This window comes from Pelophylax lessonae (assembly GCF_965119305.1).
Source record: "Pelophylax lessonae genome assembly, chromosome: 2".
NCBI classification, from domain to species: Eukaryota; Metazoa; Chordata; class Amphibia; order Anura; family Ranidae; genus Pelophylax; species Pelophylax lessonae.
The window spans coordinates 506,713,401-506,736,535 of record NC_138769.1 but is presented as its reverse complement, the minus strand read 5'-3'; the positions used below and the strand labels follow the sequence as shown (position 1 = coordinate 506,736,535).

At 44.0% G+C, this 23,135-nt stretch overlaps 1 protein-coding gene across 1 annotated transcript in view; it reads right to left on the bottom strand.

Annotated features, from left to right (window-relative positions):
• Nucleotides 1–23,135, bottom strand: part of RBM26 (RNA binding motif protein 26) — a 187,886-nt gene that overhangs the window by 86,133 nt on the left and 78,618 nt on the right. The window contains exons 12-14 of the mRNA XM_082244533.1: nucleotides 22,876–23,035; nucleotides 19,786–19,953; nucleotides 11,253–11,327 (exon numbers count right to left, since the gene is read on the bottom strand). Coding sequence (XP_082100659.1) covers nucleotides 11,253–11,327; nucleotides 19,786–19,953; nucleotides 22,876–23,035 — 403 coding nt within the window. The remainder of the gene's footprint in view (nucleotides 1–11,252; nucleotides 11,328–19,785; nucleotides 19,954–22,875; nucleotides 23,036–23,135) is intronic.

Genomic DNA, 23,135 nt, shown 5'->3' with positions numbered 1-23,135 from the left:
AATGGAGGAGGAAATTATCCATTCAAGAGACTCGTCACCAGAAAGGGAAAGTGTTGCATCACCCTTCCCCTCTAACACTCCAACCCCAAGCACCTCCAGAGTCAACCAAACTACTCAACATTATGTTGATTCACCTCAATATAATGCACCCACACACAATAGGTTTGAACCTATATATCAGCACTCCCCATCCCCCAGACCAAGAGGACCCCCACCCTATTACCATCAAGGTTACCAACATCAACCCTCCTATCGGGGGGATTTTTGGAACAGGGGACAGGGCAGACCTCCTTGGAGAGGGAACAGAGGAAGAGGCTCTTATTGGGGTCCACCAAGGGGCAACCCTTACAATTGGAGACCCAGAGGTCATCATCAGGCACAGCCTTCATACCAAGGACCCCCAACACAACCACAACACAGCGAAAGAAAAGAGGATGCAGAGGGGGGAAAAGGAAAAAGAAAACGAACCAACTAGGAGAGGGAATTTACAATTTGAGCAGCGTGACTCTGACTGATGAGGAGCTACACATCCTTGATTTGGGACTCAAATTTGCCCCCCCTAAAAATATAAACAAATTTCAGGCTTTCATTGACTTGCATAAATTTGTAAGAACACTAAATATCAAAAAATTCTTTGCAAACAAAACAAATGACAGAACAGAACAGCCACAAGAAAGTGACATTGTACACAGTGGACTTAAAAACAGATCAACATTCAACCCAAAAACGGCTAATAATCAATGTCTAGATGTCTTTAAACTCATGGTACAGCAAGACATTGAAAATATTTCTATCCACCCAGTCCCAGGAAGCAAAAAATTACAAAGAAGTATAGAATCTCTAGAGAAAAAGAAAAGTATAGTGATGAGGCCTGCAGACAAAGGAGGGGGAATTGTAATTTTAGACAAAAAACAATATATGGATGAATTGGACAAAATAGTAAATGACAGTGAGACTTATGAGAAATTAAGAGGTAATCCACTTAATAAACTCAAAGCAACATTGACCAAAAAATAAAAAAGGCGTATAAAAAGGAAATGAAATATTTGATACCTGAAGCTCCGAAAATGCCAATTATATACCAGGTACCAAAAATTCACAAAAATCTGGAGAAGCCACCCGGACGTCCGATCATAAACGGAATAGAATCTATTTTTGCAAGGGTAGGCGAATATATAGATTTTCGCCTCCAGCCATTAGCACAGAAAACAACATCCTACCTCAAAGACAGTAAAGATGTGTTAAATTATATTGAGCATTTAAAAACAACGGACAATACAATTTTAGCGAGTGTGGATGTAAATTCATTATATACTAATATAAACCAAAAAGACGCCTTAGCAGCAGTCAAATGGGCTCTGAAGGCAGATAAGAAATTACCTCCGTCCCAAATTGAGTTTTTACTAGACATTTTAGAATGGGCCATGTGCAATAATTACTTTTGGCACTGCAAGCACTTTTACAAGCAAACTAAAGGCGTAGCTATGGGGGCTAAGTATGCCCCCACAGTAGCAAAAATATTTATGAATAAATGGGAAGCTGACTATATTTTTAATAAACCCCACCCTCAATTAAAAGGTTTTAAAAGGTTTATAGACGATATTTTAATTATATGGGAGGGATCGAAAGAATCCTTATCTAAATATATAGAGTCTCTGAATACAAACAAATATCAAATTACTTTTACAGCAACCATAAATGAACAAGAAATTAATTATCTAGATCTCACCATTTTTAAATCAAATAACCATATGTCCACAAAAACGTACTTTAAAAAGTACGGACAGAAACAGCTACATACCAACTAGTAGCAACCACCACCCTAACTGGTTAGCAGCAATTCCAAAAGGACAATTGTTGAGACTCAGGAGAAACTGCCAATCCCAAAATGATTATTTACAGCAATCTTACATGTTACTGCAAAGATTCAAAGATAAAGGATACAAACCCGCAAATCTTAATCAGATCCAACAAAAAGTCGTCAATATGGACAGAAAAGAATTACTTAAACCCAGCAAGAAAATAAAGAAAACCCATCAAACCGCCTTTTGTACAGATTTTAATCAGCAGTATAAGCAATTAGAAAACATTTTTAAAACTCACTGGCCCATTTTAATGCGAGATCCTACTTTTAAGAATATTTTACCAAAAAAAACACAATTCATCTATAGAAGAAGACCACCCATCCTTAAAGATAAAATCACTAAAAATATACCTGACCCTCCGAAAAAAATAGTGACGTTCCTAGATCAAAAAGGATTTTACAGATGCGGCAATTGTGTCATTTGCCGCACATGTAGAAAGAACAATAAATCTAAAAAAGAAACGCATTTTAAATCGAATGTCACCAAGCGGCAATACAAAATAGAAAAATGTATAACCTGCAGGACCACCCACGTCACCTATCTACTGGAGTGTGAATGTGGACTCCAGTATATAGGACGTACTACCAGAGAACTAAGGATTAGACTTAGAGAGCATATTGCGAATATCAAAAAAGGTTTTAAAAAGCACAGTCTGTCCAATCACTTTAGAACTGTACATAATAAATGATCCGAGTAAATTGAAATTTTGTGCAATAGACACGATAGAAAAACACTGGAGAGGCACCAATATGAGAAGAGCCATCTCCCAAAATGAAACATGGTGGATCCATAAATTAGATAGTATGACAAAGAAAGGTTTGAATGTTGAAATAGATATAAATTGTTTTAATGATTTTTAAAATATTTTAATATTTATTGGTAATTTTAAGATTTTAATATTGTTTGCATAAGCCTGTATTTATTTTGATTATAACTGTGTCCCAGCCTTGTAAACAGTATATTTTTCTGTATTAAGAGCTATACTGAAATATAGAATTATACATGGAATCGCTCATGACCAATCGCAAGATGTATGGGCTACAACCAATCATTATTGCAAAAACACATAGGATTTACCAGAAGAGGGCAATAAGGAGTGCCCCGTATACCTAATTAACATACTAAAATTGAGTCATTGTTTTTAAAATTCTTTTTAAACCAATTAAAGATAATCATTGTTTTTAAATTCCACCATCATAGTTTATATTAGAAAGTATCCACTCCGATGTATCCACTTCACCAGTGAACAGTTGCAATATATAAAACTAAATGTATCAAGTCGGCCGACTTGAAAGAAAGTAGGAGTGGCAATGCAGCATACTTAATCGAGTGGTACGCCTCACATGTCAGCTACAGATGAAGCTGTGTGTCACAGCGAAACGCGTCTAGCGATAGGTAGAGCGAGTACCACGTGATCCCCGGCCGGAGGATCGTATGCTGAGCCGCTCTTTTCATTATTGCATGCTAAATTGTGATGTTTGTGAGTATAAACCCCCGTTGTACACCTAATAAATGTGTTGTTTAAACGAACTTCACTATGAAAAGCTTCTTTTTCTGAGGACACGGGTGATGAATCTTGATCTTCCAACAATATTCCTTCTTGATTGATTAATTGGAGAAGCTGAGTGTAAAGCCTTTTTTTCATGCCTGATTATATCTACTTGGTGGTAAGTAGACATCTGAAGGGGGAAACCCCGCTTATAGCACAGTTCGAGCACTCAAGCACTTTATGAATATGTGGAAAATGTTACAGCACTTCGGAAGGATGCACTAATGGACATTTATTCATAGCACAACGTGTTAAATTATTTGATTTTAGGAAGTTTATGGTTTTATGAGTTGTGTGATTTTATGATCTTATGTTTTTATGATTTTTTGAAGAATATCACCCATATTTAAGAAGAATTATTTATATATTTATATTTTCAAAGCAGCGCTGCATTCACATTACACATTCCCAGAAGAAATGTCTGCGAATGTTAGAACATTACCAAAACCAGGAAAGGAGCCGGTATCGCCCCAGAACTTTCAACCAATATCTTTACGGAATACTGACCTAAAGCTTTATGCCAAAATGACGGTGCAATGCCTGGCCCCCATCATGCCTCATTTAATTCATGAGGACCAGGTTGGTTTCACTATGGGACAACAAGCGCCCGACGCAACCCTTTGCACCATTCTGAATCTGCAAAAACGCCTACCCCGTTTCTAGCTCTCAACGCTGAAAAAGTGTTGTAGGGGATACCTACAACATACTTTACTAGAGTTTAGCTTTAGCGGAAATATCCTGTCTGCCATTTTGGCATTACACGGAGCTCCCTCAGCCTGAGACTTTGGAACTTGTCAGAAAATTCTCTATCTGCAAATAACAAATGGGATGAGACAAGGGTGCCCCCTATCCCCTCTAATTTATACCCTACTAACAGAACTGCTAGCCCAAAAAAAATTTGAGACCTGAATTTGATTTCTGGCATATCTCAGACAAAATTTACAAAATATCCCTTTTGGCGGATGACATTACAGGCGGTCCCCTGGTTACAAACATCCGATTTACAAGTGACTCCTACTTACAAATGGAGGGAGACAATAGGAAGTGAGAGGAAATTTACCCCCAGGAAGGGAAATTCACTCCTGTAAGGGTTATCATAGGAAAAAGGTGACTCCACTGTAGCTTTTCACCCATCCTTGTTTCCACAACAACAATTTTCAAAATCCAAAATTGGGGCACAGACAGCAAAACAAATGCAACAAGGGTGTTAACCCTTCCCTGTGCTATCAAAAAAAAAAAAAATAATAATTTTTTGGACTGGAGCAATACTTAAAAAATGTACCTGTTCCGACTTACAAATTCAAACTTAAGAACAAACCTAAAGACCCTATCTTGTTTGTAACACGGGGACCGCCTGTATATGGATTTTGACAGATCCAGCTTTTTACCTTCCAGAAGAGGGTACTAAAACATTTAATGCTATATCTTAAGATAAATTAATCCAAATCCAATATCTTAGGCATCACTCATAGCACGAAAAAGCATTGGAAGTCACAATTTCCTTTCCAATGGGTTACCTCACATATGCCATATCTAGGAATCTTCCTAACCTCTGCCATAGCAAACCTTTACTCTCAGAATTACATCCCATTTCTAACCTCTTGCAAACAAGATCTCCAAAAAAATCAGTAAACACTATCTGGGTTCGGATAGACTAGCCTCCCTTAAAATGATAATCTTACCCAAACTCTATCTGGGTTCGGGTAGACTAGCCGCCCTTAAAATTATAATCTTACCCAAACTCCTATATAATTTTCAGAGCACTACATAAATATGTTCCTCCTTCCTTCTTTACATCTATTATAGGTATATTCAGCTTCTTTGTATTGGCTTATAATAAACTGTGATGCTTCTACACCACTCTTACCCATCACAAACGAGCAGGAGGGATGGAGTTTCCAGATACAAAAGAGGACTATGCTGCGGTGATCTTAGATCAAATCAGACACTGGTTAAACCCCTTCTTTAATAAACAATAGACAGACCCTGAACAAAACTTTGTTCCGAAGGGCAACCTTAGCACCCTTTTATACACCTATTTTATCACAGATGCCTGCTTCAAAACATCACACCCAACAATTAAGCAGTGCTATCAATGTGGAAATTTACTTTATGAATTCCACTGTACAAGCTACCTCACATCTAACTGCCCCCCACCAGCAGTGTTTAATTTTTTACTACCCCATCTCTTCCACGGTCCAGGGGGCAAATGAAAAAGCACATCAACTTACTGGAACTATTGCAAAAAAAATAATTCCCCCCTTTCACAGGGCTCAGGGAAACCTATAACCTAGCTCCAACAGGAGCATTTGCATATAATCAAATAGTTTCTTATTTGAAGAAAAACCCCGTCCATACTATACATAAACAAAAAATCGTGGTCCTTCTGGGCTTCTACCATGCCAACCACGAAAGGTGATCACGCTACTCTACAATCTCTTGCAATCCAAAACTACATTTGCTAAAAGTTCTGCCCTCCAAAAATGGGAACAGGACCTAAAAGAATCATACACTGAAAGTCAATGTAGGGGCGGCTATCGATTATAACGCTACCTCCAACTAAGTGCACCATCTACTGGGAACTAGCCCAAAAATTCCAACACTGATGGTACCTCACTCCAGTTCAACTGGTCAAATTCACAAATATAGAAGACGATAAATGCTGGCTTAAATGCGGCCATACAGGATCTCTACCCCACAGACTATAGAAATGTCCTTACATAAGCAGCTTTTGGAACAAAGTGTTCTACCTATTTTCAGAAACAACCGGGTGTCTTACAACCCCTCACCAGCCCTAGCAATCCTGCGTTTAGGAATTGAAAAATTCGCACAAAGTCACAGAGCTCTAGTCATACACATACTATCTGCAGCCAGAATGACTGTACAGAAAAGGCGCTGTAATCTAGCGCCTAACATAATTGATGTTAAACTCCAGATATACTTAGTCGGGGGCTACAAAGAAAGCATAGCAATTTAGTCTGATTCATATAAAAAACGTCACAGTTTATGGGGCGCTTGGCCCTCACCCTTAAAGTGTGTTATAATACTTCCAACAATATCGCAACATGGTGTTACCCACTAACTGCATTTTTTTGGTTTACTGTAACATCATATTGTAAGCCACTGTGCACTACTACTTGACATGTATATGATGAAAAAAAAACTGGATTTTTGACTTACCTTAAAATCCTTTTCTCTGATGTTTATTGATGGACACAGCTTCATATCTTCATTCGGCAGATGGGTTATGTTGCTCTTCCTAGGAATAGGACACTAGGCGGAAAAGGGTAAACAAAAGTTAACAAAGCTTAACTACACCCATGGAGCAGTCCCAGGTGGTATTCTCCCCACTTCCTGCTCTAGGATATCAGTTTTGTAACAAGCAGTGTCTAACCAACTACACAGAATGGTGGGTGCTAGGTCTGTCAAACATCAGAGAAAAGGATTTTACAGTAAGACAAAAATCCAGTTGTTTTCTCTTTCATTCATTGACGGACACAGCTTCATATCTTCATTTGACAGATGAGACGTCCCAAAGCAGTATCAGTATGAGGGGAGGGAAAGAACACAGCAATTAACAAAATTCCTAAAAAAAAAAAAAAAAAAAAAAAAAAAAAAGGAGCTCAATCAGGAACAACTGGACCGCATCTACCAGAAAAAAAAAAAACAACACTCAAGTGGCAGAAGTCCATGCCACAGCAGCCTGCAAAACTTAGCGGCCAAAGGCAGAACCTGCAGATGCAAAAATATCCACCTTGTAGAACTTAGTGATTGTGTGTACAGAAGCCCAGGTGGCGGCTTTGCAAACCTGGACCACTGATGCCTGATGACGGAAGGCCCAGGAGGTACCAAGCACCCTTTGTGGAATGCGCCTCAACAGGGAAAGGAGGAACCTGACCCTTAATTAAATAGGCCGACACCACCGTTTGCCTGATCCATCTGGAAATGGTCACAGCAGATGCAGCCTGCCACTTACGAGGACCACCCGTAAGAATAAACAAAGAATCTGATTTTCGAATGGACTCAGTCGCCATCAAGTACACCCTTGATGGCCCCGGACTACATCCAAAGGATGCAAAGCAACCTCTTTCCAGGAGCTTTGGCTTAAAGTGGAGTTCCGGCCTATTTTGCAACTTTAGCGATTCCTGGAGTGCTCGCTATGCTGATCAACAATTGGGCATTTTCAATTTTTTTTCGGGGGTCCCTTACCTTATTTTCAGGGCATTTTTATTGTACTTCCTCCTTCTCCCCCCTCTGTGGCCGCGGCCACCAACATCACTTCTGCCTTTGCATTGCATTCTGGGAGCTGTTTGTCATCACTCCCAGGAGGCGGGAATCAGGAAGAACTCCCAGAACACTCCCTGGAATCAGGAAGAAGGACACAGCAGATTACACTGCGGCTTCAGATGCCCACATCCAAGATGGCCGCGCCCAGACAGCAATTTTAAAAGTAAGATTTTGACTAAAATCCAATACCGTACACCTTGTAAGTATGAGAATAGCAGTTCTGTAAAGGGCGATGGATTAGTATTATAGGGGTATTTTTGGTTAAAAAAGTTATTTGAGGCCGGAACTCCGCTTTAACCACTTAAGCCCCGGAAGATTTTACCCCCTTCCTGACCAGAGCCTATTTTGCGATTCGGAACTGCGTGACTTTAATGGACAATTGCGCGGTCGTGCGACGCTGTACCTAAACAAATTTGACGTCCTTTTTTTCCCCACAAACAGAGCTTTCTTTTGGTGGTATTTGATCACCTGTGCGATTTTTCGATCGTGCGCTATAAACAAAAAAAGAGCGTCAATTATGCAAAAATAGCAATATTTTTCACATTTTTTTTATATGAAATTCCCCCCAAAAAAAATGTAAAAATCAAAATTTAACATTTTCGGCCAATTTGTTTTATGCTACATATGTTTGGTAAAAAAAAAAAAAACGCAAAAAGCGTATTTTGATTGGTTTGCGCAAAAGTTATCGCTTTTACTAACAAAGGGAAAGATTTTTGTAATTTTTATTGTTTTTTTTTTTTAACGCTTAATGGCAGCGATCTGCGACTTTTTTGCGGTACTGCGACATTGCGGCGGACAGATCGGACCCTTGACTGACATTTTTGACACTTTTGGGGTTACCAGTGACATTTCTACAGTAAATCACTGCTATACATTTGCGCTGTTACTGTAAAATTACACTGGCAGTAAAGGGGTTAACTTTTTTTGAGAGGGAGGGTGGTGCGTGTCCCTAGGGGCGTGATTCTAACTGATTGGCTGTGGCTTGAGGTGTAGGAACAGTGATCAACGATCCTACATAGTAGAACCGTATGATCACTGTTTCTACACAGGGGAGAATGACAGGCGGCTTGTTTACATCAGCCGCCTGCCTTTCTTCCTCTGCACCGACGATCGCCGCCGAGTGACCGGCGGACATCGGGTCCGCCGGTCACACGCGTGGGGGGGGGGGGGGGGGGGGGGACCAAAGTAATGATTAAGCACACAGTCAGTGTGTGAAACGCATCTACCTTGTCACGATTGTCCTATTTGGATGTCCAGTCAATAAATCTGGATTTTTGACCTTACCTGGAGTGCTGCCAGTTCCTTTTCCTCTTTTGACTAGTGACAATCTCGTCAAAATGGGCATGGAAAGTCGTTCTGGATGGCCTGCAGGTGCCAAATTGCATCAGAGCAGCCGATGCAGCATTCGCTGTGTCCTCCATTTTTATAGTTTCTCGCACTGACACTATTAGTGCCTCTACAAGCGCTTTTTCTTGCGTGGTGGTGGAGGAGGAATCATCCTTGCTATCAGAGCACTCAAAGTGCGTGGATAGGGACCCCACGGGGTGACTAGCGCCCGCGGCGGCCAAATCAGCCTCGGAGTTTGAGGCGGCAGATGAAACAGGTGAAGGTGGAGGGTACTTTTTGCCAGGTCTTTTCTGTAGAACCATGTCCATTTTAGACACTAAAGATTGCAGGACTGATGTCATGCACCGCCATTGCCGAGTCGGACCCTGAGGACGCCCCCTCCCCCTCAGAGTGGGTACAGTGGTGAGACATGTTCTGCAGGATCCATTATACCCTGATGCCACAGTGAGAGGAAAGAATCACATAAAATATATAAGATAGGCTGTGAAAAAGAACCAACCCCAGCAGCGCTGACACCAGTGGGACTACAAGTCCCAGTACCACTGCAACGGAAGGGCAGGCCGGGAGATACCGTCCAGGACTCACCACCAACGTGTCTCAGCAGAGCAGGGAGAGAAGGAGAAGGAGTGCCAAGCCTGCAGCAGGCCGATCCGAGGAAATGGCCGTGCTGACACTCTGGGCAGCTACAAGAAAATGGCCACCGCCCTTCAGTGATGAACCCACAGAAAACATGGCCACCGACTCCGGGAAAATGACAGCCAATAGCCCGCACATACAACCACAGGAAAATGGCGGCACGCAGACACCACGAGACAGCACACTGTCAGGGAGAACTTAGTGGGGCCCCCACAGCACCCCTAGGTAGGCATTTGGCCCCTCACCAACACTGAGCCATCCAGATTTGGCTGTATCTTCTACCCCACCTAAACAGGCCTAATTCATTTCACCTCACTGAGGTGACAGAGCACTATATACGGTGTCTATATACTATATATTACCCCAGATTCCCAAGGGAGAGGAGGAAGCTACTCAAAATACCATTGGAGCTAGGCAGGGGTCACTCCGGACAGATCACCTCCCCATCTCAGAACGGGGGGTGATGCAGCCAAGAGGAAGGCTGCAAACAGGTCACGTGGGTCTTCGCGAGGTGTCCCACTCGCAGGCCAGTCCCTCCAGTGGGACCATGTCGCAGCCGACCTAGCGCGGAGGTCTGCCCGTGCTCGCTTGCCAGACTGGGACAACTGTAAGGATCTATAATATCCAGTACGTCACCCAGTCCGGCAGTTGATTGTAGTTCTCACAGGAACTTGATTGTAGAAAAAAATAAATAAAAAAACAATAAAAAAGGAAAAAGGTTCAGTTTAAAAAAGGAAAACAAATGCCAGGACCAGAGATCCCAGCAAAGAGCTAGGTCCTGACTAGGCAGAAAAAAAATGATTCTAGAGCAGGAAGTGGGAGTATACCACCTGGGACTGCCCCATAGGCGTAGTTAAGCATTGTTAACTTTTGTTAACCCTTTTCCGCCTAGTGTCCTACTGCTAGGAAGAGCAGCATAACCCATCTGCCAAATGAAGATATGAAGCTGTGTCCGTCAATAAACCAAAGAGAAATTATTTTCTGTAACACTTGATCAAGATTTGTATTCTCATTATAAAATCAATCACAGCTATGTGATTTCACAGTAATGTGTTTCTAAACCTATTTCACATACAAGTGACAAAACTTGAAGGAAAAGTCACCTGGATCCATGATTGACACTGCAAAACGTTTCTAAATTAAAGTATCTGTGTTTTCCTCTGGGAAGCACAGACTGGGATACCAATTCATTTATTAAAGTGCTTTAACTGTAGGTGAAAAAGTAGCATATTAATAGTAAGTAGTCTATGAATTGAGGAAGCTGACCTTTTAATCATCCGCAAGTCCTCCATTCATAGAAGCTGTGTTAAAACTTCTATGAATGGAGCAGCTGGGTCAAAAGGGCAGCCATAGTCGGGCACCCTTGATGAATACCTGTCACAGCTCCCTCAGTTAAATTAACCCAGCAGCTGCAATCTTCCTGGGGTCAGAGAATGAAGATTTCATATGAAGCAGAAGCCAGCAACACAAGGGACACATCAGATTAATTAGTAAGCAATGGCCCTTGTGCTTTTTTTTTCACTTTGATCAAACGTATAACAGATTTAATTCTAAAGCAATTTACTAACCTTTTCAGTGGTTGCAGTTGTGTGCTGTTTCGCAATAAAACCCAGCCTTTCCTTTATTGGTACTTTGGTTACAGTCTGTAATAAAAAACATAGCAATTGAGTGCAATGAACAAAGACCAAATTAATTATAACATGCAGTATATGCAAATCTGCATAAGTACAACGCAATCTCCAAGTATTTAGAAAATGTCAATCTTACAGCAGTTTTTTTACCTAAAAACATGTAATTTGCCTTCCATACAATGCATCCCTTAGTGATTAATTTTAAAACTTAGAAGTACCCTGCAAATGACATATAATAATATACCTGTACTGCCTCCTCATTAGCAATCTGGCTCTCTGCTGACTCAGGACCATTGGAAGAGGCAGGTTCTAGGCACGCTTTCAGACCACATTAGTGGCAAATTGGAAATCTGAACATTAAGGTGACCAACCTTACACTTCCAACTACTGTCACTTCTATTTACACTATACCAACTGCAGCTCGGTACAGAATATAAGGGCTTATTTAATAAAAAATAGTTAAAAGTGAGATGCATAGAGGCAGAAAACCCACTGCTATCAAATACCATCGTAAACTAATCTGACTATAGTAAACTGAAAAATGGCTGCAATAGATAAATTAAATTTGTACTACCTTTTTCTATTACAATCATTTTTGATAACAGAGAATCTGAAGTCCTCAATGATGTATGATTTATCAATGATATATTTAATGGCTGCCTGCAAAAGATAAACAGCCACTGATTCACCTTTGTATAAGTAATGTTAACTAGAGTTCGAAAATTTGCTGATCAAATACAGTGTGGCCGGCCGGCCGCCCGGCACCCTGCGGTGGGTGGCCGGCCGCCCGGCACCCTGCGGTGGGTGGCCGGCCGCCCGGCACCCTGCGGTGGGTGGCCGGCCGCCCGGCACCCTGCGGTGGGTGGTACAGGACCTGTGGGTGGCTGGCACAGGACCTGTGGGTGGCTGGCACAGGACCTCTGGTACAGGGCCTGTGGGTGGTGAGACTAGTCCCGACTCCAGACGAGGCTGTCCAAGGCGAGAGAGGCGGCCTAAGAAGGCAGAATGACGTCATAAAAATATCGGTAATATCGGCCAATACCGATATCAGGAAAAGTTGATATCGGCCCGCTGATAATTGGCAATCCCTACCCTAAAATACAGTATCTCACAAAAATGAGTACACCCCTCATATTTTTGTAAATATTAAAGTAGTGAGTGTACAGCTTGTATAACAGTGTAAATTTGCTGTCCCCTCAAAATAACTCAACACACAGCCATTAATCTCTACACTGCTGGCAACAAAAGTGAGTACTCTCCTAAGTGAAAAATGTCCAAATTGGGCCCAACGTGTCAATATTTTGTGCAGTCACCATTATTTTCCAGCATTGCCTAAACCCTCTTGGACATGGAACTCACCAGAGCTTCAAAGGTTGCCAATGGAGTCTTCTTCCACTTCTCCATGACGACATCACAGAAGAGCTGGTGGATGTCAGAGACCTTGTGCTCCTCCACCTACAGGATGGATGCCCCACAGATGCTCAATAGGGTTTAGGTCTGGAGACATGCTTGGCCAGTCCATCACCTTTACCCCCAGCTTCTTTAGCAAGGCAGTGGTCATCTTGGAGGTGTGTTTGGGGTTGTTACGTTGGAATTCTGCCCTGCAGCCCAGTCTCTGAAGGGAGGGCATCATGCTTTGCTTCAGTATGTCACAGTACATGTTGGCATTCATGGTTCCCTCAATGAACTGTAGCTCCCCAGTGCGGGCAGCACTCATGCAGCCCCAGACTATGACACTCCCACCACCATGCTTGACTGTAGGCAAGACACACTTGTCTTTGTACTCCTCACCTGGTTGCCACTACACACGCTTGACATATCTGAACCAAATACGTTTATCTTGGTCTCATAAGACCACAGACCATGGTTCCAGTAATCCATGTCCTTAGTCTGCTGTCTTCAGCAAACTGTTTGCAGGCTTTCTTGTGCATCATCTTTAGAAGAGGCTTCCTTCCAGGGTGACAGCCATGCAGACCAATTTGATGCAGTGTGCGGCATATGGTCTGAGCACTGACAGGCTGACCCCCAACCTCTGCAGCAATGCTAGCAGCACTTATACATCTATTTCCCAAAGACAACCTCTGGATATGACGCTGAGCATGTGCACTCAACTTCTTTGGTCGACCATGGCGAGGGCCTGTTCTGAGTGGAACCTGTCCTGTTAAACCGCTGTATGGTCTTGGCTACCGTGCTGCGGCTCAGTTTCAGGGTCTTGTCAATCTTCTTACAGCCTAGGCATTCTTTATGTAGAGTAACAATTCTTTTTTCCGATCCTCAGAGTTTTTTGCCATGAGGTGCCATGTTGAACTTCCAGTGACCAGTATGAGAGAGAGAGAGAGCGATAACAAAATTTAGCACACCTGAGACCTTGTAACACTGACGAGTCACATGACACCAGGGAGGGAAAACTGAATTTTTTTCTTAACGTAAAATCCTTTGCTCTGATGTTCATTCACGGACACAACTCCATATCTTCTTTGATCGTTGGGTTATGCTGCTCTCCATAGGGGTATGACACTAGGCAGAAAAAAATTGACACGCCCATAGGGCTGTCCTAGGGGGTATACTCCCACTTCCTGCTACAGGACTTCAGTTTTGCAACCAGCAGTATCAGAGGAATATATAACCCCACTCAACAGAGGGGTGAGTGCTGTGTCCATGAATGAACATCAGAGAAAAGGATTTTACGGTAAGACAAAAAAATCCAGTTTTCTCTTTTGTTCATTGACGGACACAGCTCCATATCTTCTTTGACCCTTGGGACATCCGAAAGCAGTGTCAACATGAGGGGTGGAAAAAAACACAGCAATAAACATATAAAGCTAAACGTAGCCAACCAGGTAAACCAGCTCAACCAGGAACAACTGGAGCTCACCTACCAAAAGGGAAAAATACACCCTCAAGAGGCAGGAGCCTCTTCAACAGCAGCCTGCAAATCTTTGCGGCCAAAAGCAGCATCCTCAGATGCGAGTACATCTACCTTGTGAAACATTGTGAATGTGTGCACAGACAACCAGGCCACTTTGCAAACCTGGACCACTGACGCCTGCTGACGGAAGGCCCAGGAGACACCAAGCGCCCTTGTAGAATACGCCCTAAAAGGAAAAGGAGGAACCTGATGGAATAGACCTGCACCACTGTCTTCCTGATCCATCTGGAAATGGTCACATAGATGCAGCCTGCCCACGAAAGCTATCTGTAAGGACAAACAAGGAATCCAATTTTCAAATCGAAGTAGTCGCTGCCAGGTACACCAATTGCCCGAACCATATCCAGGGAATGCAAGGCAATTTCTTTAGGATGTTTCGGCTTAGGGCACAAGAAAGGCAACACAATGTCTTAATTTAAGTAGAAACCCGAGACGACCTTAGGAAGGAACGAATGGCAGGGACGTAGCACAACTTTGTCCCTGTGAACCACCAGGTAAGGTGACCGATAGGACAACGCAGCCAACTTGGACATTCTGCGTGCAGAAGTAATAGCCACCTTCTGTGACAAAGTGAGTAGAGGAAGTTCATGTATATTTTCAGAAGGCGGTTTTTGAGGAACCAACAGTACCAAATTGAGGTCCCACGGAGGCACCAGGGTCCTTACCGGAGGAGCCACGGGCCGTACCCTCTGAATGAAAATATGAAGCAAGGAATTTGTGGCCAACAGGCGCTGGAAGAAGATTGCCAAAGCGGATATCTGGCCCTTGATTGGTGCCCGGGGCCAAAAGCTGATCTACACCTTTTTGTAGAAACTCCAGCAGTCAGAACACCGAAAAGGAATGAGGGGAAACCCCCGAAACTCACACCAAGTAATGTACGCCCTCCAAACTGGATGATAAATCTTCCTAGAAGTAGATTTCCTAGCTTTCAACAGTGTAGGAATTACCGAATCCTACAACCCTGTCCCTCAGTACCTGGCTTTCAATAGCCAGGCCGTTAAAGCCAGCGACCGTAAAGCAGGATGGAAGATCGGTCCTTGAGACAAAAGATCTTCTCTGAGAGGGAGTCTCCAAGGTGCATCGGCTACCAGTCTTACTAGGCTGGTATACCAAGAACGGCGAGGCCAGTCTGGGGCCACCAAAATGACTGGAATCCCCTCTGCCTCGATTCTGCTTGAGAAGTCTCTGCAGAAACTGTAATGGAGGAAAGGCATACATTAGACGATATCAACCCCAAGGTGCCACCAGAGCGTCCGAGGTGTCGGCTAGAGGATCCCGAGAACTTGCCACAAACCTCTGAACCTTCCGGTTGAGACGAGAGGTCAACAGGTCCACATCGGGAGTCCCCGCACCGGAGACACAGTTCACGAGACATCTCTCAGTAAAGAGACCATTCGCCCGGATCCAGCGCCTACCGACAGAGGTAGTCCGCCTGCCAATTTTTTACCCCTGGAAAGTGCACAGCAGAGAGCTGGAAAAAGCAGTCTGCTCACCTTAGAATGTCGGCCACTTCTCTGGCCGCCAGGGCACCTTTGGTGCCCCCTTGGTGATTGACATATGCTACAGAGGTGGAGTTATCCGATTGAATCCTTCCAGGGCGCCCCAGGCAGACGATCCATCCACAGGGACAGAAAGCCTGATCGCCCGAATCTCCAGGACATTGATTGGCAGACTGGACTCCTTCAGAGTCCAAGCCCTTGAGCCCGATCTGTGGCCAAAACACCTCCCCACCCGGACAGGCTGGCATCCATGGTAACCACTGTCCAGTACAGGGGGAGAAAGCATTTTCCCTGTCAAAGCACCGGGGAGCGGGCCACTATATCAAGGACCCCCTCATACCCTGGCTTAACAGGATCAGATTGTCTAGGGACTGTGGATTCTTGTCCCATTTGGCAAGAATCTCCTTTTGCAGAGGTCCGATATGGAACTGAGCAAACAACCACCTCAAAGGTGGAGACCATCAAGCAAGTCCTAAAAGATGACCGCCATTTGGATAACAGGAGCTGAATTGCATGCTGCAACTTCAGAATTTTTATCTCTGCAAGAAACACCCAGGCTGAGGCTGAATCCAGAGTGATGCCCAGGTAGTCCAGTTTTTTGGACGGAGTTCACAGCTGATTTCGGAAAATTCAGTATCCAGCCGAACTCTTGCAAGGATCGCGCAGTGATGTCCAAATCGTTTTTTAAGACAGTGCGCACAGAAGGAGATTGTCCAGGTACCCCAGTACCGCGATCCCCCTCTGCCTGAGCAAAGTTAACACCGGGGCCAAAACTTTTGTAAACACCCAAGGAGTTGAGGTGAGACCAAAGGGTAACGCCATGAATTGAGAGTGCTCCTTGCCCACGGCAAAGTGAAGAAAACGCTGGTGCCCAACAAATTGGAAAATAAAGGTAAGCGTCCTTGATATCGATAAGAGGCCAGAAAATGCCCTTGATGTAGGGATGCCACTACCATTAGAATGGACTCCATCTGAAATTTCTGAACCCGCAAAAAGCGGTTTAGGGCCTTGAGATCCAAGATTGGATGGATCTTGCATTTCTTCCTGGGTACAGTAAATAGGTTTGAATAAAACCCCTGAAAATGTTCAGACTCTGGAAACAGTACAATAACACCTTGCAATAGCAGATCCTGTACCGAGAAGGCACTGCAGATGATCCGGGGACAGACGCAAGTTGGAAGGGAAGAACCTTGCCGGAGGCAAAGACCGAAACTCTTGTAACTGGACCTCTATTAACTCGTGGACCAATTTGTCTTGAATGAAAGAGGTCCACGGGTCTGGAAAGAAGCAAAGACGTCCCCCCCACCCCAGGTACGGGTGAGGGCACCCCTTCAGGCAGAGGTGGACTTGTCCACGGAACCAGTGGAACCCACATTTTACTTACCAGACCAGGGTCTCTTAGAACCCCCCGTGAAGCTACGGGCGGATTTTGATCCCTTGTCCTGGGATCCCGCGGGACGAAAGGGCCGTCTGTGAGCCGAGAAGAAAGGACCATACTTGCGACGAGGCTCTTTGCGTTTGGTGACCTGTGGAAGCAGGGTACTCTTACCTCCCGTAAGACCTTTAATGATCTCTTCTATAGAAGCTCTGAATAGGCGGCCTCCTACAAAGGGGAGACCTGTCAGCACCTTTTTGGAAGCCTGGTCCGCAGAACAGCATTTCAGCCAAATCATATGGCGAAGAGTCACAGCTGTCACAGACACTGCAGGCTAAAGGAGTCACATCACAGATATACTGTAACCCCTGTACCAACTGATCCGCAAGCTTTTTCAGCTCAGGAGGATGCTGAATCCCTTCCAAATCCTGGCACAGAATCTTTGCCCATTCCGTTAAGGTCTGGGAGACCAAGGGTATGACAAACACTGGCCACAAAATTGAACCGGCCACGGTAAAAAAGGTATCGGACTAGAGACTCCGCTCTTTAAAGGACGGAAAGTCCTCCACTGGCAGTATGGTGGCTTTATTTAACCTGGAAACCTGAGAATCCCCCACTGGCGGAACGGTCAGTTTCTTTAAAAGGGACTCATCACAAGGATACCCCGACCATGCGTTTTTGTTGAACCCCACTGACTTGAAACAATATTGTCAAAATAGGCAGGAAAGAGGAACACCTTAGGTCTGCGGGTACCAAATTGCACCGAAGCAGCATTAACTGTGTCTTCCAAAATTAAAGTTTTCGGCACCGATACAATCAGGGCCTCCACAAGAGCCTTTTCAAGTACAGCCATAGTGGAAGAGGATTCATCCTGTCAGCGCACTCAGGGTGCGTGGAAGCAGAACCAGTGGGTTGACTTGCTTCTGCAGTGGTCAAATCAACCTCAGAATCTGAGGAGGCAGAGGATGCAGGTGAAGGCGGGGGGATGATTTTTGCTAGGCCTATTTTGAAGAACCATGTCAACTTTGGACACCAATGACTGCAGGACCGCCGGCATGGCCGCCAAGGCGGACTGAGACCCAGAGGGTCCCGTAGCTTCTGGGAGTGGCACATGTTCCAGGGACTCCATAGTTAATCTGGGGACCACAAGCAAATTCGGGAAAGATAGCTGTGAAAATCCCCCCACCGCTGTACCAGTGGCACCACAGGTCCCAGCGCACCAAAAACACTGCTATTGCAGAAAGAGGGAGCATTGCACACCCACAGGGCAGAGGGGGACCCAATAGTGAGTAGGAGTGCCAATTGGGAGAGGAGGACACATGAGAGGGCCTACCAACCCGAGCATGCACCAGAGGCAAGAGGAGACACTACTCACCACACTTTGGAAACTGAGCGGGCACCACTCTGGGCACACCATTGCACCATCTTGGAATGGGGGTGCTGCGGGCCAGATGTACGCTGCGACTCTGGTCATGACCAGGGCTTTGAGTCCTCATGAGATGTTTTACTTGCTGGCCAGCCCCCGTCCAATGGGGCTATGTCGTGGCCGACCTAGCGTGGAGCTGCAGTCAGGTCACGCTCGCTGGCCGGACTGGGAAGACCATAAGAATTGAGGATATCCAGTGCGTCGCCCAGTCCAGCAGTTGATTGTAGCTTTTACTGGAACAGACTTGATTGTAGTTCAGAAAATAATAAAATAAAAAAATTCTGTTTAAAAAAGAAAACTGCTAGGACCAGAGATCCCAGCAAGGAACTAGGTCCTTACTCCTGACTAGGCAGGAAAAAAACTGAAGTCCTATAGCAGGAAGTGGGAGTATACTCCCTAGGACGGCCCTATGGGCGTAGTCATTTTTTTTTTGCCTAGTGTGTCCTACTCCTATTGGAGAGCAGCATAGCTCAAGGGTCAAAGAAGATATGGAGCTGTGCCCATCAGTGAACGAAAGAGAAATGGCTAATTGGGCCCAATTTGGACATTTTCACTTAAGGGAGTACTCACTTTTGTTGCCAGCGGTTTAGACATTAATGGCTGTGTGTTGTTTTTTTGAGGGGACAGCAAATTTACACTGCTATACAAGCTGTACACTCACTACTTTACATTGTACCAAAGTGTCATTTCTTCCGTATTGTCACATGAAAAGATGTAATAAAATTTACAAAAATGTGAGGAGTGTACTCTCTTCTGTGAGATACTGTATATTGATTAAGCTATTAAGGGAGCCCAATACAGAAGTCTTTTTTTGTTCTACCAGCTGATCAAACAAGGAAAAAAAGAACCAGTTTCCCCTGACTTATTTGTATTCTGACAACAAGGAGATTTCCCAGCCATTAGATTGCACTGTTCAGTATGGACAGGTATAGCTGCTGATCACGAGGGAGGAAAAAATAAATAAAAAGACAGGGCAGATGTACAGAAGTCAAGATAGACTGTTATACAACCTCCCTACCCATACATGCATCAAAATTCAGCCAGTACCTGCTGAACCAGCCAGAGATTTCAATCCATATATGGCCAGCTTAAGAGCAGATCGTGACCAGTTCATAAAATGCCTGCAATTTGTACCATGGTTATCAGATTTCAAACTTATTCAGGCACTATGGAAAACACCAATAGTTTTTATATTTTACACCTATAAAAGTTATATATTTTTATATTTATTATGCAAATACCTTTGCAGACACTGGAGCTTGTGTTTGCTGAGAAGGCCCTTCTCTGTGCCAATACATCTTAATAAACCGGTTATTCAAAACTGCTTCTGTGCTCGAGATGGCTGCCTTTGCTTCTGCATTTTTCGCAAACTGAATAAGAGCAGCTTCTGGATCCCCCTCATAAGCAACCTGTAAATTATAAAGCTCAAATATTCAAATGGGAAAAAGATTAACAGTATCAGTTCTCGTGAAGTTTTAATATTAATTTGCTATGCTTGATCGTAAAATGTTTGTAACCCTAAATAAATTAATGAATCCTGCTCCCTTAAAGTATGCATAACAGCACAGTGCTTGTGCTGTGTAATTTGGTCTCTTGTATAATCTAATCTAAAACACCTGGCTGATGCTGCCTGGTTCTGCCTTCTCCCCTGTAAACTGACCACAACTTATCATGGTTGCTGAGCCCTGACACCATGGTCAGTTTACGTGCCCCAGTCATTGGATGTCTCTCCTTGCTCCCTCTCCTCCCGTCCCTCCCTGCTGCTATAACTATGTTATGATCATACCATCTTCTCTGTTAAAGAACGACATGTGCCCCACTGTATGTGCTTTATAAAAATATGCAGATTTTATTCCTATTTCGGAGCGCCTCCTGTCGCTCACGTGACCGCCCATCACTCTCCTCCCAGCTAACCTCAGCGGGAGTTCTCAGCCCCTCCTGCTGTAGCTGTCAGCCTGGGAGATAAAAGCGGCAAAGCAGTCACATGAACACTGGGAGGCGCTCTAAAAGAAGGTAGAAATCTGCATATTTTTTAAAAAATTTTATAAAGCACATACAGTGGGGCACGTCGTTATCTAACAGAGGATGGTATGATCATAACATTGTGGTTTCACAACCAATTAATCCTTTTCGCTGTCACAGACCTATTATATCACTGTAAAATAAACAGACTCCTGGCCGCTAGAGCAGCAGGGTGTTCGTTAACACTTTTTCTCCAGGCTGGGAGAAGTGATTCAGGCGAGTCAAGGTGACTCCCCAAATCTCCTGATAAAAAAGCACTTTTGTTCAACAAAAAGGAGCAAGGGGAGGGAGGCAGAGAACCCACACCAAACACAAGAGTGTCCCAGGGCAGGGAAGCTAAACCTAATGAGCTACAGTTCAAATGATGTTACTACCCACACACGCCTTTCTTCACATTCATCTGTGAACATTGAGCACTGATATGAACTGAAGTACATCAAGCACACCGCTGCAAATACACCCAAATAGGATTAGACTAATTAACTCACACATGCGTAATAATAAAATCCAAGTGTCTCTGCGTCCTATCCCTGTGTACGTGGGGATTGCGCTACTGCTCATGTGCCCCAGAGGCAGCCGTTGGGAGTGAAGAGACTTCGCCCCGCCCTAATTCTGTCAGTTAGGGCAGGACTTTTTTTTTTTAAAGGCTGTGGTGTGTGAACACACTCAAACACTAACACCAGGTGCATAAAAAAGTGCACACACGCAAACGTGGGAAACACAAAAAATGCACAGGGTGTGCGAAATGGTCCTACCTCCATAGAGGTTGGACCCTGACCTTGATCCCCCGGGGCGCAAGACTCCTGACAGGGACTGAGGTACTTCCAAATGGTTTGCCCGGCCGAAACCAGGCAAACCCTGTTCTCCAGGGGTACTGCTGAAACAGCCCACCCCAAGTACTAGGTGGGGCTCCCCCGAAGGGAGACCCCATGAGAGAGGGCGAACTAAGCCAGAAGGCCATATCCACCCCCTCCCAAGACGTTCAAGGGAGGCCAGAGGACCCACACCGTACTTGTCGTGCATTGGAAAAAAAGGTGATAGTGAAGTGATACAAGCCAAAGAAAAACACACACAAACAAAAAGGTGGGGGAAGGGAAGTGGAGAAAGTGCTGAGGTGCCAATGTGAGGTACAAAGGCAGGCCTTTCGGCCGGAATAAAAAATTCCTCTGGTCTAAGCCAAAAGGCCCGCCCCAAGAGGCAGGTGCAGAAAAAGTGTGATGGTGCAGTGACCAAGGTGCCACAAAAACTCAGGTGAGCTGCCCCTCACTGATGTAAGGGAGCACTCTCCAGTGGGGACACTGATGTAAGGAGGCACTCTCCAGTGGGGACACTGATGTAAGGAGGCACTCTCCAGTGGGGACACTGATGTAAGGAGGCACTCTCCAGTGGGGACACTGATGTAAGGAGGCACTCTCCAGTGGGGACACTGATGTAAGGAGGCACTCTCCAGTGGGGACACTGATGTAAGGAGGAACTCTCCAGTGGGGACACTGATGTAAGGAGGCACTCCGATGGGGACACTGATTGCTAGAGCAACAGGGACGCAGTGCGTGACAGGTCGGACAAGGAGGCTGATGAGGGAGAGACTTAAAGATATTAAAAGGACATTGTATGAGGAAACATACTTGGAATTGCATGAGGAAACTTATACTTGGCAAACCCTTTGACTGTAATTATTGTGGTGAAAAAAGCAAATAAAGCCATGATTCATTTTTAAAGGAAAAAAGCTGTTGCTGTCAGGAAAAGGATCATTTAAACAGAGGAAAAAACCTGTCACAATCAGCAAAGCAAATCTGCGACTGTAGAAACGCTGTTAAAGGGACATTGCCTGATTGAAATCTACCACTGTAAGTGCATTACTGTAAAAAAAAAAAAAAAAAAAAGGCAAAACAGACACGCTATTAAAAGGGACATTTATAGGCAAACTGACTTTAGTAGCAAAGTACGCCTACAGAAAATCTGCGAGTGTGATTGCAAAACCTTACAAAAAAATGGAAAGTAAAGACACGTTTTAAACAGGACATTTGCAAATAGAAAGACTGCAGACGCAAAACACGCCAGAATGAAATCTGCGACTGTAGGTGCATTACTATAAAAAAAAATCGCAGAACATAGACACGCTATTAAAGGGACATTTATAAGCAAACTGACTTTAGTAGCAAAGTACGCCTTACTGGAACAAGTCTGTTTTTACAAATGTTTGACCACATATGTTCTAGCGCCCGTTAATTTATTGGGCTTAATGTCTAGTAAAATATAATAGAATAAAAAAAATAAAAAATGAAGCAGCAGCATAAATCACACCATACCTGCAAATTGACCAGTGTTCCAAATTTACTGAAATGCTCATTTAGTCTGCTAATGTTGTTCAGCTCTGAAGGAACTCTCCTTAACTCCAGCTTGGTATTTTCACTAGGAAATTGAGCCTTTTTTGGAAAGTTGGGAGGGTTTCCTCTATTGAAGTTTTGTCTACAGAAACAATTTAAAATTACATCTTTTATATTTGTGATTAAATGTCACAAGCCTCAAAATACAAATACAAGACATGTCCACACTGGGAAGTCGTGCT